This window comes from Schistocerca gregaria, chromosome 3 (assembly GCF_023897955.1).
Source record: "Schistocerca gregaria isolate iqSchGreg1 chromosome 3, iqSchGreg1.2, whole genome shotgun sequence".
NCBI lineage: Eukaryota > Metazoa > Arthropoda > Insecta > Orthoptera > Acrididae > Schistocerca > Schistocerca gregaria.
This window is the reverse complement of record NC_064922.1, coordinates 741,184,042-741,200,044: the sequence shown is the minus strand read 5'-3', so window position 1 is coordinate 741,200,044 and position 16,003 is coordinate 741,184,042. Positions and strand designations below refer to the sequence as shown.

The 16,003-nt window shown below is 39.1% G+C and overlaps 1 protein-coding gene across 1 annotated transcript in view; it reads right to left on the bottom strand.

The window, feature by feature from the left end:
* Window positions 1-5,002: 5,002 nt before the first annotated feature.
* Window positions 5,003-16,003, bottom strand: part of LOC126353832 (HEAT repeat-containing protein 3) — a 233,724-nt gene continuing 222,723 nt past the window's right edge. Inside the window, exons 12-14 of the mRNA XM_050002965.1 lie at window positions 11,264-11,371; window positions 7,299-7,472; window positions 5,003-5,502 (exon numbers count right to left, since the gene is read on the bottom strand). Of these exons, the coding sequence (XP_049858922.1) occupies window positions 5,371-5,502; window positions 7,299-7,472; window positions 11,264-11,371 (414 nt within the window). The 3' untranslated portion in view covers window positions 5,003-5,370. The remainder of the gene's footprint in view (window positions 5,503-7,298; window positions 7,473-11,263; window positions 11,372-16,003) is intronic.

The following is a 16,003-nucleotide window of genomic DNA, read 5'->3' as shown; positions in this document are numbered from 1 at the left end:
TTGAAAGAGAGTATTCCAGTCAACATTGTCAAAAGCTTTCTCTAAGTCTACAAATGCTAGAAACGTAGGTTTGCCTTTTCTTAATCTTTCTTCTAAGATAAGTCGTAAGGTCAGTATTGCCTCACGTGTTCCAACATTTCGACGGAATCCAAACTGATCCTCCCCGAGGTCTGCATCTACCAGTTTTTCCATACGTCTGTAAAGAATTCGCGTTAGTATTTTGCAGCCGTGGCTTATTAAACTGATAGTACGGTAATTTTCACATCTGTCAGCACCTGCTTTCTTTGGGATTGGAATTATTATATTCTTCTTGAAGTCTGAGGGTATTTCGCCTGTCTCATACATCTTGCTCACCAGCTGGTAGAGTTTTGTCATGACTGGCTCTCCCAAGGCCGTCAGTAGTTCTAATGGAATGTTGTCTACTCCGGGGGCCTTGTTTCAACTCAGGTCTTTCAGTGCTCTGTCAAACTCTTCACGCAGTATCGTATCTCCCATTTCATCTTCATCTACATCCTCTTCTATTTCCATAATATTGTCCTCAAGTACATCGCCCTTGTATAAACCTTCTATATACTCCTTCCACCTTTCTGCCTTCCCTTCTTTGCTTAGAACTGGGCTGCCATCTGAGCTCTTGATATTCATACACGTGGTTCTCTTCTCTCCAAAGGTCTCTTTAATTTTCCTGTAGGCAGTATCTATTTTACCCCTAGTGAGATAAGCTTCTACATCCTTACATTTGTCCTGTAGCCATCCCTGTTTAGCATTTTGCACTTCCTGTCGATCTCATTTTTGAGACGTTTGTATTCCTTTTTGCCTGCTTCATTTACTGCATTTTTATATTTTCTCCTTTCATCAATTAAATTCAATATTTCTTCTGTTACCCAAGGATTTCTAGCAGCCCCCGTCTTTGTACCTACTTTATCCTCTGCTGCCTTCACTACTACATCCCTCAGAGCTACCCATTCTTCTTCTACTGTATTTCTTTCCCCTATTCCTGTCAATTGTTCCCTTATGCTCTCTCTGAAACTCTGTACAACCTCTGGTTCTTTCAGTTTATCCAGGTCCCATCTCCTTAATTTCCCACATTTTTGCAGTTTCTTCAGTTTTAATCTACAGGTCATAACCAATAGATTGTGGTCAGAGTTCACATCTGCCCCTGGAAATGTCTTACAACTTAAAACCTGGTTCCTAAATCTCTGTCTTACCATTATATAATCTACCTCAAGAATATGAATTTGCCCCCTCCCCCCCGAAATTGCCGCTCGGTTCAGATACCCCGGTCTGTCCCCACTCCCCACTAGATCCAGGCTTGCTGCACATGCGTGAATCTGGCAGCTTGGGCGTGCCAGTAAAATTTTTCCGGTTACCATGTGGCTGGTTGCTGCTACTGCTGCTTACACAGCCAAAAGCCACATTTCTGTAGCCAGAAGCATATGTGATTCAACTGTGAATCTGCAAGAGTCCGCTCGTGACTGATTAAATGGGTCTAATGTAAAAAGTTGTGAAGGCAATTTGTTGTTACGAAGCATTGCACAGTCTTCCGAAAGCCTTAGACATATTTTGCTGTTGGAAGATGCTTGTACGAGATTAATAAAGCCAAAATTCTTTAGCAAACTTGCAAAAATAACTTCAGAAAACAAACTAAAAATATATTTTTGCCCTCCATAATTATGTGAATGTATCTTAATTCACTTAATAGAAACCCGTTTTGTTTTCATTTGACGTGGGGGCTGTAAACGAAGAGAAACAGCTAAATCACTTAATGTCAACACGGGTCACGTGGAGACTAATCCCCTCCAAACTACAACTCTGCACATGAGCAAATCTGGCAGCTAGGGAGCGCAAGAAAAAGTTTTTTCGTTAGCATCTGGCTGCTTGCTGCTAATGCCTATACAGCTAACAGCCACACTTCAAGTAATGGGAAGCGGAGAAGGTACTGCTTATACGCAGGTCAACTGTGCATTTGCATCAGCCTGCTTGCGACTGGTCAAATGTACCTGATGTGAACAGTTGTGACATCATGCTTATAGCAAGCAGTTTATTGTCACAAAGAATTACATAGTCTTCGCCCTACAGCCTTTGACATAGTTTTGCTATTTGTAGACACTTGTACGTGCAAGGTGTTTTGCTGTAAATTGCGCATTTCCTTTCCCACTAAAGTTTAATTTTTTTCTCACTTTTATATTTTATTGCTGCAGTATCATTCTCCAGTAGCAGGATATTGTAACATTCTTTGCTAGAGAATCAATTCTTACCAGTCAAAATAACAAAAATTTAACTGAAAGCCAAAACAAAGAAAAATTCCCGAAATATTCCCAGGTTTTTACCGGTTATCTCCCGAGTGAAAAAATTTCCGAGTTTTTCCCGGATTTCCTGGGTGTATACACCCTGAAAGAATAATTCTTATTTTGGGACGAGAGTGAAAATATATTATTATTTAGCTGACAAGAGCCAATGAGAATTTATTTCAAGAATATAGAGCTGGTAAATAATATTCCCCTTAACCTGATACTGTCTTCGGAGGAGAATTAACTGGTGAGAGCAACATAGCTGATAACCCAAAGAAGAGGATCGGCTGCACTCACAATGTATAAGTCAACTGGGAGAGACTTGAAGAGTCGTGCAACCCAACACTGCACTGTCTCTTGTCATCCAAGAAAGCGTCAGAAACGGAATTTGCATCTTTGATCCAGCACTAAACGTTCATCATCCAGTTATAATAAAATAAAATACCACCATTATGAGTCTGCTGACGACAACAACGAGAGGAGAATTTGCAGCAGTGTCATGGAGACAGAGTGCCAATACTGAGAGAAAAACAACCGGCAGAGCCAAGTATTTCATTGTCGATGGTCTCTCTGGTGCTCCAACTGTTCAAAGTGGTAGATAACACGACAGTGAATGACTTAAATATTAATAATTTGTTAGAAACAAAAAAAATTGAATAAATTGCCTGTGCCTATCTAGTGTGTCCACAGCACGTAAGGGGGAAAAAAAAAAAAACTTTGGTCAGACATTGAGAAGATGTGCTTTCCAACATGCCTCAACCATGATTTATGGCCCAAAACAAGCAGTTCTCAAATTACTTTTATTTACTGTAGCGGACGTAAGTTAAACTCTAAATTAAGTTGTTTGAATACAAATACAGTGAAATAAGACGAAACTGGAATATTGGTTAGTGCAGTATGGTTGAGTTGCTTCATCTCCAAAATAAGGTTTGACAGGTTTCTTCTTTATGATATTAATATCTATTGGTATCAGCTTCAGCACCATGAAAGAAAAGTGAATGAGGGAACACTAAAAAACATGGTAAAGACAAAACAGGAAATATTAATTTAGAGGAGTGTGGCAAGAAGAAGAGCAATGTAAATCATATTAATGGCTGATCGAAGGAACAGGGAATGGCGTGGGAAGGATGCCATGCATCTTTCCATGTGACATATACATTGCGTAATGGCAATGTCTATGGCATGTTACAGACTGTGCATGTTTTACTTGTTAATTTATTTAGCACAAAGCATTTTCGCAATGATACTGCTATATATTTTTAAGGCTGCTGCATAGGAACTTTTGGGCCATCATATGCTGACATTTATCTGTATAAAATTCTTTTTCCCTTCTGCATGGGCTTTCAAGCTCTCATAGGTACATTTCAAGTGTTGTGTAGGCACAAGGTAGAAACTGAGTTGGCAACAATGCAGACAGCAAGCTTTACTATTTTGAAAGAGGCATCCAATGTGACAAACTCCAGTACTTCATTGGTCACCTGTTTCACAATATAGAAGCTATTTTCCACTAAGTAGATAATTTCCAGCAAGAGACTAGAATTTAAAGAGTGATTTCCTCTTCCAACTTATTCTCACACTCCTCCATTTTAAGATTTTGCCACTCCAAAAATCTGTCACCCTAGGTGGTGCCATAATTTGCCCCCACCCCATCCTCCACAGTGCCAGCATCATACAAATCCTGCATTCATCAGTGAAGAAAACCTGATGTCAATGATCCAGATTCCATTGCAAGAGTTCTCTAGTGCATGAAGCTGCCAGGGAGTTTGTACTGTTGTTTGTAATGGATGCCTAGGGATGAAATTGATTGCTCGGAAATACTAGTGTCCAGTGTGGATTGACAATGCCTTGCCAGTTGCCTCCAAAATGGCATTGTACAGCTCTGTAGTATTCTTCTTTGGATACCTATGAACCTTAATTTGTCTTTAGCAGCTGTCAGTAGGTGCTTTGACAATGAGCAATCTTTGTGAGGCGAACCGTCATGTTTTTTCCCCCCTTGACAGCAGCTGAATGTCAACCGATATTGCTTTGATGTGTGTCAATTACTCTTTGTGCTGACAATCCTTCTTGCCATAAAACGAGAATACATGCACAGTCTAAACTTGAAATGACACACTGAGGCATTTTGGTAGACTGATCAATGTACAACAGTCACAATATCCCTTTCATAATTGGACACACAACATTGTGCTCTACTGAACTGCAATTCAGTTTATTTTTACTTCAATTAAATAGGTGTTTGCAAGAAATGAGTAGTGAGGAAGATGTTTTTGGACGAGTGATGGGGAGACATGAGGGGAGGGGGGACCACAACTTTTAGAAGCAAAATATTTTTAGCAGTTTATACAGAATAAGCTAAATACAGTAAGTATAAGATAAAAAGACATTCATTAATTGGATGATCTGATGTGGCAGGATGACTGTGGAAGATGACTTAAAAATACTGGCAAAGAGAAGGTGAGCTGGAAGTCATAAAGAAACATGACATGAGTGCTTTAAACTGCAGAAATATCTTGAACAATGAAGAGATTATCTTTGGAAAGCAAAACCACACATAATGTTGCACTATTTGATCAATTTATGAATACTATTATTTAGTTCTGAAACGTTGTTTATTTTCACTGTATTCATTTTGTTGTTAATATCAGCATTTCAGTGGGGATGAAAGGAACAGGTAAAATGTATTCTGGAGGAAATAAGCAAACCATTTAGTGGTGTAAAATTAAGCAATATATTTAGGTCAAACATTTCTGCAGCTGAGGGGGGGAAAAAAAACCTGGTCAGGGGCAACAAATGCTTCCAATCAAGACAGTGACTAATGCCACAGCAATACAAAGTTGATTAAAACATCAAATGCCTTGTTTTTCAAAATTTTTTAGCATATAGACAAGACTTTATTTCATTCAAAATTAAAATATCAGTTGCATCACAGTCAAAATTAATACACCTTTCACATAAGATTTACATTTCACATGTAAAATTTTTTTAAATAAAATATTGTCAGTATTTTTCTACTGATGATACAAAACTAGATTATCTGACTTAACTACAACAATAATAATCTTTACAAAATGGAATTGTAGCATTAAGAATGCCCATTGCTTTGTTTAATCAAAGCAATTCTCTTTCCTTTGTACTGAATGAAACGATTTAAATTTGTACACACAGTAGTAACAGTGATGTAGTGTTCACCCAAAGACTTCTTCTTTGAGCGCACCTGCAACAAAAGAATTTTGTTTCATTTCTCTTATTTAAAATTGTAGATTTTATCTAATCACCTACCAATACTATTTCTTTAAGACCTTCACCAGGATCCTTCGCTGAACCAGCTTTAACCTTCAACCACATATTAAATTTTCTGACGAAGTTCATAGTAACCTTGACTTGTGTCTCTCATGCAGGTCTGTAGCTCAATCATTTCCAAGCCACAGCCAAAGAGAATGAAATGTGCAAGATTACCATAGTCTAACCATGTGCAATGGATAAGTGAGGCAAGAGTTTCCACCAGGTTGGTGAGAATAATACCAACATGAGCAGGTCAATGGAAATGCTTATAAAATGCTTTCAGAAAAATTTAATGCTCACAGGAGAGAAATGGAATAATAATTCTTTGCTGAGTTTCTGCCTATATATCAATAAAGGGCACTGAAGACCAAGAGCAAAATGAAATAGCTATTGCAATAATGAATCCTAGGCTTAGCAGGTTAACCAACTACGAGTTCTCAGTTAATCAAGTTTAGCAAGAAAAAAATAAAACTATATGAATAAACTCTCTCAAAGTTACCTTACACGTAATATAATTGGTGACAAAACTCATTTGTGATCAATGTACTGACAAATGGCTGTTTTATATTTTCCTTAATTTTTAACATTTTCCATGAGATACACATGAGAGTAAGATGAGCACTTATAACACAACTGATGTTAATTGGGTTTTGAGATGGAGAGTAATAGACAATGGATGATACTGTCTGTCTTGGCGGAGAGAGGTATAAAAGCTCATAAGCATTACACTATAGCCATTTCCCAACTACATCCTACAAGAATGAAGTCACCCTATCAGTCAGCATATCAACGATGCTCGACATATCTACAAGGTATGGTGTACCACTCTTAACTGTGTGTCAACATGTAGGAACGCTGTGTTTAAAAATCTCTTAACTGATAGGGACTAGCGACGAATGTAAAATCTTGTCAGTGACAATAGGTTTCAAATACGATTGGAATTCCTGCTGTGAGTGAATTTGGATCTATCTGTCAGTTCCCAAGCAAAAGCTGCAAATGGGACAACATGCAATGGATACTGGAAGTTGGTTACCACACAAAACGGACATTATTCACAGCAACATACAAAGCTACACGCCTTCAATGGACCATATAACAAAAATACTTCAAAGAAGATGGAGGTCATAATATAGTAGGACTATATTGTACTGTACCGCGTTGAACTGGGGAACTAGAAACGACGGAGAGGCTTCGTCCCCTCCGTAGTCTCAATGGTACACAACCCCAAAACAGGCTACAGCAGTCCACTCACCCCACTGCCGCCCCACACCGAACCCAGGGTTCTTGTGCGGTTTGTGCCCCAGTGGACCCCCCTGCGAATGTCTCACACCAGATGAGTGCAACCCCAATGCTTGCATGGTAGAGCTGTTACCTTTTATTCTACATCTTCACAGAATTCAACAATTTCCTGTTTTAATAAACACTTTACCTACTGATCAACATATGGACTTCAGCCAGACACGGCAAACCTGAAGAGACCTGTGTGACACTCCTACCTGGATGAATTCAGGTCATTATCAGGGCTAAACTAGTGTTACACGGTATTAGCAATACATCTCGAAATGATAAGTTTTTTGTAGGGTGTGCTTATTCTAAATAATGTGGAAAGAGTACTGGAAGTTCAATTTGTTGTACAGTGGCATTTGTAACAAAATACCATTTTTCTGAAATTATTGGAAGTGCTTTACACGCACACACACACACACACACACGAATATTACTACTGACCTTATGCTTTAGACCTGGCACTAATCCTTTCAGTCTGTCTACTAATGATATTTCAGCAGCTGCTACATCTGTTTCATCCTCAGCAAAAACATCCATGATTGTATCCAATGTTTCTGCTGTGACCCAGAGTTCAGTTTCTTTGCTAGCTGTATCAAGTAAAAAATTTCCAACAACCTGTAACAGAGTAATTGATAGTGAGAAAAGTGTGTAAGTGATCATTTGAATCAATTAGCAACAGAAAATATGTATGAAATATTTTTATTTAATGAAAATAAAACAGAATATGAAGCTCTGAGACACATTCAGAAAAATGTACAACTTTTCCTCTTCTTCTAAGCTTTTTCCAATTTTGCAAACATTATCTGCCTTTAATTACTTGATTTATTAAAAAAATATGGTCAGATTTATGATGTAAAGTGCACTCCATTACAAAGTATTTTAGTATTGGATCCTTGAACAGGGCATTTAAAAAAAAAAAAAAAAAAATGGATGTAGCACTATGGGACTCAACATCTGAGGTGATCAATTCCTTAGGTTTTGAACTACTTAAACTTAACTAACCCAAGGACATCACACAAAACCATGCCCAAGGTAGGATTCAAACCTGCGACCACAGCAGCCTCGTGGTTCCGGACTGAAGCACCTAGAACCGCTCGAGAGGCATTTTAAGATTAAGGTACATTAGAAAAGGATAATTCTAAGGCCCCCCCCATGAACCATGGACTTTGCCGTTGGTGGGGAGACTTGCGTGCCTCAGCGATACAGATGGCCGTACCGTAGGTGCAACCACAACGGAGGGGTATCTGTTGAGAGCCCAGGCAAACGTGTGGTTCCTGAAGAGGGGCAGTAGCCTTTTCAGTAGTTGCAGGGGCAACAGTCTGCATGATTGACTGATCTGGCCTTGTAATAATAACCAAAACGGCCTTGCTGTGCTGGTACTGCGAACGGCTGAAAGCAAGGGGAAACTACAGCCGTAATTTTTCCCAAGGGCATGCAGCTTTACTGTATGGTTAAATGATGATAGCGTCCTCCTGGGTAAAATATTCCGGAGGTAAAATAGTCCCCCCCTCAGATCTCCAGGCGGGGACTACTCAAGAGGACGTTATCAGGAGAAAGAAAACTGGGGTTCTACGGATCGGAGCGTGGAATGTCAGATCCCTTAATCGGGCAGGTAGGTTAGAAAAGTTAAAAAGGGGAATGGATAAGTTAAAGCTAGTTATAGTGGGAATTATGAAGTTCGGAGGCAGGAAGAACAAGACTTTCGGTCAGGTGAATACAGGGTTATAAATACAAAATCAAATAGGGATAATGCAGGGGTAGGTTTAATAATAAATAAAAAAAATATGCGTGCGGATAAACTACTACAAACAGCATAGTGAACACATTATTGTGGCCAAGATAGACACAAAGCCCACGCCTACTACAGTAGTACAAGTTTATACACCAACTAGCTCTGCAGATGATGAAGAAATTGACGAAATGTATGATGAGATAAAAGAAATTATTCAGGTAGTGAAGGGAGACGAAAATTTAATAGTCATGGGTGACTGGAATTTGAGAGTAGGAAACGAGAGGGAAGGAAACATAGTAGGTGAATATGGATCGGGGGAAAGAAATGAAACAGCAAGTTGTCTGGTAGAATTCTGCACAGAGCATAACTTAATTATAGCTAACACTTGGTTCAAGAATCATAAAAGTAGATTGTATACATGGAAGAATCCCGGAGATACTAAAAGGTATCAGATAGATTATATAATGGTATAACAGAGATTTAGGAACCAGGTTTTAAATTTTAAGACAATTCTAGGGGCAGATGTGGACTCTGACCACAATCTATTGGTTATGAACTGCAGATTAAAATTGAAGAAACTGCAAAAAGGTGGAAATTTAAGGAGAGCATAAGGGAATAATTGATAGCAGTGGGGGAAAGCAGTACAGTAGAAGAAGAAAGGGTAGCTCTGGGGGATGAAGTAGTGAAGGCAGCAGAGGATCAAGTAGGTAAAAAGACTAGGGCTAATAGAAATTCTTGGGTAACAGAAGAAATATTGAATTTAACTGATGAAAGGGGAAAATATAAAAACACAGTAAATGAAGCAGGTAAAAGGGAATACAAACGTCTCAAAAACGAGAGCGACAGGAAGTACAAAATGGCTAAGCAGGGATGGGTAGAGGACAAATGTAAGGATGTAGAGGCTTATCTCACTAGGGGTAAGATAGATACTGCCTACAGGAAAATTAAAGAGACCTTTGGAGAAAAGAGAACCACTTGTACGAATATCAATAGATCAGATGGAAACCCAGTTCTAACCAAAGAAGGGAAAGCAGAAATGTGGAAGGAGTATTTAGAGGGCCTATACAATGGCGATGTACTTGAGGACAATATTATGGAAATGGAAGAGGATGTAGGTGAAGATGATATGGGAGATACGATACTGCGTGAAGAGTTTGACAAAGCACTGAAAGATATGAGTCAAAACAAGGCCCCGGGAGTAGACAGCATTCCATTATAACTATTGACGGCCTTGGGAGAGCCAATCCTGGCAAAACTCTACCATCTGGTGAGGAAGATGTATGAGACAGGCGAAGTACCCTCAGACTTTAAGAAGGATATAATAACTGCAATTCCAAAGGAAGCAGGTGTTGACAGAAGTGAAAATTATCGAACTATCAGTTTAATAAGTCACAGCTGCAAAATACTAACACGAATTTTTTACAGACAAATGGAAAAACTGGTAGAAGCTGATGTCGGGGAAGATCAGTTTGGATTCCATAGAAATATTGGAACACGTGAGGCAATTCTTATCTTAGAAGAAATATTAAGGAAAGGCAAACCTACGCCCCTAGCATTTGTAGACTTACAGAAAGCTTTTGACTATGTTGACTGGAATACTCTCTTCCAAATTCTAAAGGTGGCATGGGTAGAATACAGGGAGTGAAATGCTATTTACAATTGGAACAGATATCAGATGGCAGTTATAAGAGTGGAAGGACATGAAAGGGAAGCAGGGGTTGGGAAGGGAGTGAGACAGGGTTGTAGTCTCTCCCCGATATTATTCAATCTGTATATTGAGCAAGCAGTAAAGGAAACAAAAGAACAATTCGGAGTAGGTATTAAAATCCAGGGAGAAGAAATAAAAACTTTGAGGTTCGGCAATGACATTGCAATTCTGTCAGACAGCAAAGAACTTGGAAGAGCAGTTGAACGGAATGGATAGTGTCTTGAAAGGAGGATATAAGATGAACATCGACAAAAGCAAAATGAGGATAATGGAATGTAGTCGAATTAAGTCGAATGATGCTGAGGGAATTAGCATTGGAAATGAGACACAGTAGTAAAAGAGTTTTGCTATTTGGGGAGCAAAGCAACAGATGATGGTCAAAGAGAGAAGATATATAATGTAGACTGGCAATGGCAAGGAAAGCATTTCTGAAGAAGTGGTGGTGGTGGTGGTGGTGGTGGTGGTGGTAGTAGTAGTAGTAGTAGTAGTAGTAGTAGGAGGAGGAGCAACAGCAGCAAATGCATTCATGGTAGCTGTTAATGATATAGTATGATTTTTGAAGATATTCACTGGAAATCATTAAAGTCTGAGCACTGACAGGCACACTTTTGATGAAGAGGTAGAAGACCTCTACACTAAGTTACAGAATCTGATAAATTGTAGCAGATCCCACTATTAAAATGACAATGGAGGATTTTAATCTGAAAACAGAACAAAAATTTGAGAACAATGTCAGCCTCGAAAAGGATTCCCACGCACACCACTCTGTTTAATACTTTAAGGAGCTTAGGTACATCAGGTAGAAAACTTCAATAAAAACATCTTACTGTTCAAAGCACGAAGTACAATGTTCCAGTAAGCTCCAGTGCCTTATTAATTAATAGTGTTCAATGATATGATCAGTTAATTTGTGAATAATTTACACATAAAAGTAACTCTTGTGTCAGTTAGTTGTCCATGAGTTACCTTCAAAGTCGAACTGTCTCCCTTCATCATTCCTAATATTCCACTGATCTTTAAGAGGTTTGCCCGAGCACTTGGATCGGAGCACTGCTGTGTCCATTCAAGCAATACCTGAAACAGTGAATGAGATAATTAAGACTGAAGTAATCTTCTCAGCAGTATCATGCAAGCCTTTACGTGTGAACCAGGTTACATTATAAACTACACTGTTTTAGTGCTAGAATTCATGCAGTACAACATTTAGTGTGAAAGAAGAAGAGGAATGATTTCACATTCATTATGCATAAGACGAAGAAATAATTATGTTGCTCTTCCACCTACTCCCTACCAAGTCCTACCCACTGGGCCGATTTTTGCTGCTCCAAGGATCATGCAGCTTTCCTCCACTCCCATGTTGGCAATGTGTGACACAGTATTGCTCTCTTATGTGTCACTATTTGTTCATTTAATCATTTATAACTGTTCCTGGAGGCTACTATAACTCCGTCATTGGCTCAGAAGAAACATTTATTACTTAAATTAATCAGATATTGCTCAACACACTGGACTTTCCTAACTTTAATTATATACCAACATCTTGTGCCACAAAGTTATCCTCACAGCAATTTAACAAAATTTGCTGTAGGGACTGTTTTTAACTTTGGTCCACTCTCAGTTACAAGAACCGAGTGAACTTTGATCAATGTGTCCACTGCATCCTAACCAAATGATTAGTGTCTTCTGCCGAGTTGTTTTCACTTCCCTGCAAGTTAACTGTATGCGGTCTGTTCAAAACATTCCAAAACTTTGTCCACAAAATTTTTCTGTACTTACCTTTTACTCAGTGTGCAAGGTCTCCTTCGAAATACTTTCCTCCACAATTGATACTCCACTCCCAACACTTTCCACTTCTGGAATAATTCTCAGTACATCTCTTGTTGGATTGCTCAATGTGTCATCTGTGAATTTTCTTTTATCTCATCCTTCATTGCAAATCTTCATCCTTTCGACAGGGTTTTCAATTTTGGAAATAATAAAAGGTCCACAAGGGCTAGGTCTGGAGAGTACAGAGGATGAGGCAGCATAGTAATTTCATTTTTTGTGCAATAGTCACTCACTAACAGGGATGAATGTGCGGGTGCATTATCATGATGCAATAGCCATGAATTCTCTTACCACATTCTAGGCTGTTACCTTCTAACAGGCATCAGAATGTGACCCAATAGTACCATTGATTAACAGTTTTTCCTTGTGGCATGAATTTATGATGAACTAATTCTTCAAAGTCAAACAAAACTATCAGCATGGCTTTGACATTTGACCTGATCTGATGAGCTCGTTTTGGTCCCTGAGAACCGTTCCCAACACAATGTGAAGATTGAAACTTGGTCTCAACATCATGACCATAGACCCACACATCACCACCAGTTATGATTCTCTTAAGGAACATCTCGTTCTCATTTGCCTCATGAGTCGTGGGATGAACTTGAGATATGGGATGAACTCAATGGCAACACAAAGCATTACAAGATTTAAGTCAGGATCTCATGTCATGACAACTGAAATGTTACATTCTTCTGGAATCTCTTGTACAGTCGGTCTTCAATTTGCACGCACAATTTCATTGATGTTTCTGACACGATCATCATCGATAAGCGTTGAAGGGTGTCCTGTAAGAGGGTCATCAATGGCAGCATGTGCAAGCCGTATGCTCTGAAATTTGTCTCAAACCATTTTGAAGAAACTACTTAGTAAAAAAACTTAGTTCTCTCACATCTCATTGTCTCATTCATCAGCCTATCGTTTCATTCAAGGTCATATTTATTGTGATATTCTGAAATAAAGTAGCCCAAAGGATGAAATATGAATAGTTTGCAATGAAAAATACGGGTCACTATGAGTTTGCATATGGTGCTTGTTAAGTCATACATTACTGCTTACAAAATGTAGCTAACGCTTTTTTCTTTAAACGCGTGAGATCTATGTCTACTTCAAATTTTGAGAAACTGGATTGTATGTAGCACATGCACTTCCGCTGGCACGTGCAATCCATTTTCTCAAGATTGGAGATACAGATTTCCTCCCAAGTTTAAAGAATAATTCAACACATTGTTCAGTAGAAAAGATAGGTTTCATAGTAGCAGAGATGAACAAGTGCTCATAGCTCTAAAGGTATGCACTTTAGAGTCCGTGTTTACTAGATTCCTCCCCCCCCCCCCCCCCCCCTGATGACTGTTCCTGTGGTATCCCTGAATCCTGAATGTTTATAGTTCCTCCTGTATACCCATGAAATTTTGCTGAAGGAAATGGGCAGTGATTATTGCAACTTTCAGATAACTGTCAACTGGAGAAGATTTCGAACACCGAGTGATTATTACAAATGCGGAGTGATATTATTACAAGTGCGAAACAATAAAGGAAGCATTAAAGACACCATTACGTTGATTTTTTTCTTTTCTTTATGCCCTTCTGTGTAATATTTGGATGAGAACAATGTGGAACCTCTATTGCTTTGGTAATGACCTGTGATCTTTTGCTCAAAATGTGTGGAGAAACATTAACATTCAAACAGTATTTCATGTCAAAGTCTGGCAAATAACTTTCTTTTGCTGGACAAACAGAAGTGGATACTGTGACACTTTTATGAGAAACATTTTAATTGTTGGCCAAGTTAACAAACATCAACTGTTTGAAATGCAGAGTAGGACACTGTCTTTGGAAAACACAAAAAAATTGAAAAATTGTTTCATTTGCTATAGGAGCCATTACACACTTAAGACAAACTGTCTACAACCGATAATTGCTCCTTTCCCCTTTGTGGGTGCCCGAATATCGACAGCGGAGAGACCACAAAGAGAAAGGAAACTGACTGTGTCACCTGCCATGTTTTATTTAGATTACTGGTTGTGAACCATTATATGATGCGCGCCAACAAAATAAGTTGTCTATTGTGAAAAGTGACTGCCCGTACATGATATAGCAACGATGTCTTACATGTCTAAACAGGCTTACCAAGTTCTCGCAATTTTGTAGCAGTGATAAAAAAACGGAGGCTCTCATTCCAGCTCCCATCGTGTGTGAAGTGTGGTCAGTGATGAAGGTTTTGAATGCACAGAATATAGCAATGATTTAAATTCATCAGTTGTGTCAGGTCTATGTGTTATCATCATGAGCAAGCAGACAGAATGTCACTGGTGCAGATACAATGCAGCAGGTGCCAAATTTCTCATGATGAGTGCAGCAGGAGGCCACCATCATTAGAGGCGTTCTTGAGGAGCTTGTGCGGGAACACATTAAGGACATTCATTGCCCCACAATCACAGAATTCAGCAGTCAGTTCCCAAGGAAGTGAAACTCCTCGTTTGCACGGAATTGTCGTGTTATTCCGGAAATTGTAAATCAGGCGGGGCCCAAGCAAATCAATCCAGAACACACAGAAATGTGCAAGCAAAACAACTTTAACTTTTCTCCAGCGGTACCATGATAATGGAAACGAGTTTCTGGATCCGATCAACAAAGGGGATGAGTCATGGGTTGCACACAATAACCCAGAAACCGAGTAGCAGTCAATGCAATGATGTCATAGTGGTTCTCCCAGCAAGATGAAATTCAAAGAGACTGTGCTAGTGTGGAAAGCAATACGTTCAATGTTCTGTGACTGATGGGGAGTTCTCTTCATAAAATTCCTAACCAGAAGTGAGATTGTAAATATTGAGCATTAATGCACAAAAAAGCGGAAGTTATAAAATACCTTTCAAAATAAGTGGCACAGATACATAGAGCGAGAGTTGCCTTGCTCCATGGTAACATTCTACCACACACTGCTTGAAGGACAACAGAGCTTCTGTAAACATTCAGCAGAGAGATGTTTGATGATCCACCCTAAAACTATGGACTCATTTCCAGCGACTGCCATTCAGAACCTCGGAAATTCCTCTCCAGTCAGAATCAGCATTTTCAGACCGACTGAGAAGAAGAGGTGGTAAATCATAGAGGGCAGACTTTGATGACACAGGGATATGTAAGTTTGGTGCACAGTATGACAAATGTTTGAATTCCTTTGGTGAATATGTTGAAAAATAGTGCAATGCTTCCTGCAGCTGCTACAATAAATCATTCAATTAAATTCTGGTTTGTTAGTGTCCGTGGGCACAGTGAAACTCACTTTATGGCTGAGCCTTGTACAACTTATCTTCAGATCCACACAACTATTTATTCCGAAGCACAGCTGTGAATACTATCCTACTGACAAGCTGAAGTTTACAATAATTGTAATGTTAACCTCAAGATGACATATAACAATACCAGAGAAGGAAATTTGCTACTCACTATGGAGATGCTAAGTCGTGATAGGCAAAACACACACACACACACACACACACACACACACACACACACACACACACACACACACACACACACGTGTCCACGTGTCTGCAGTCTGAGAGAGCGGAAACCACACTGTGTGTGTGTGTGTGTGTGTGTGTGTGTGTGTGTGTGTGTGTGTGTGTGTGTGTGTGTGTGTATGTACTGCTGACAAAGGCCTTAATGGCCGAAAGCTATAATTGTGTGAATCTTTTTGTTGTGGCTATTGCGACTCAGCATCTCCGCTATATGGAGAGTAGCAACTTTCCTTCTCTTGTATTGTTACATTCCATCCTGGATTTTTCTAGATGACATGTATTACACATCCAATGAAAAGAAAACAGTAAGTCACAAAGAAGTATATTTTTCCATTGTATTCTAAATGGTCACAGCTCCCCG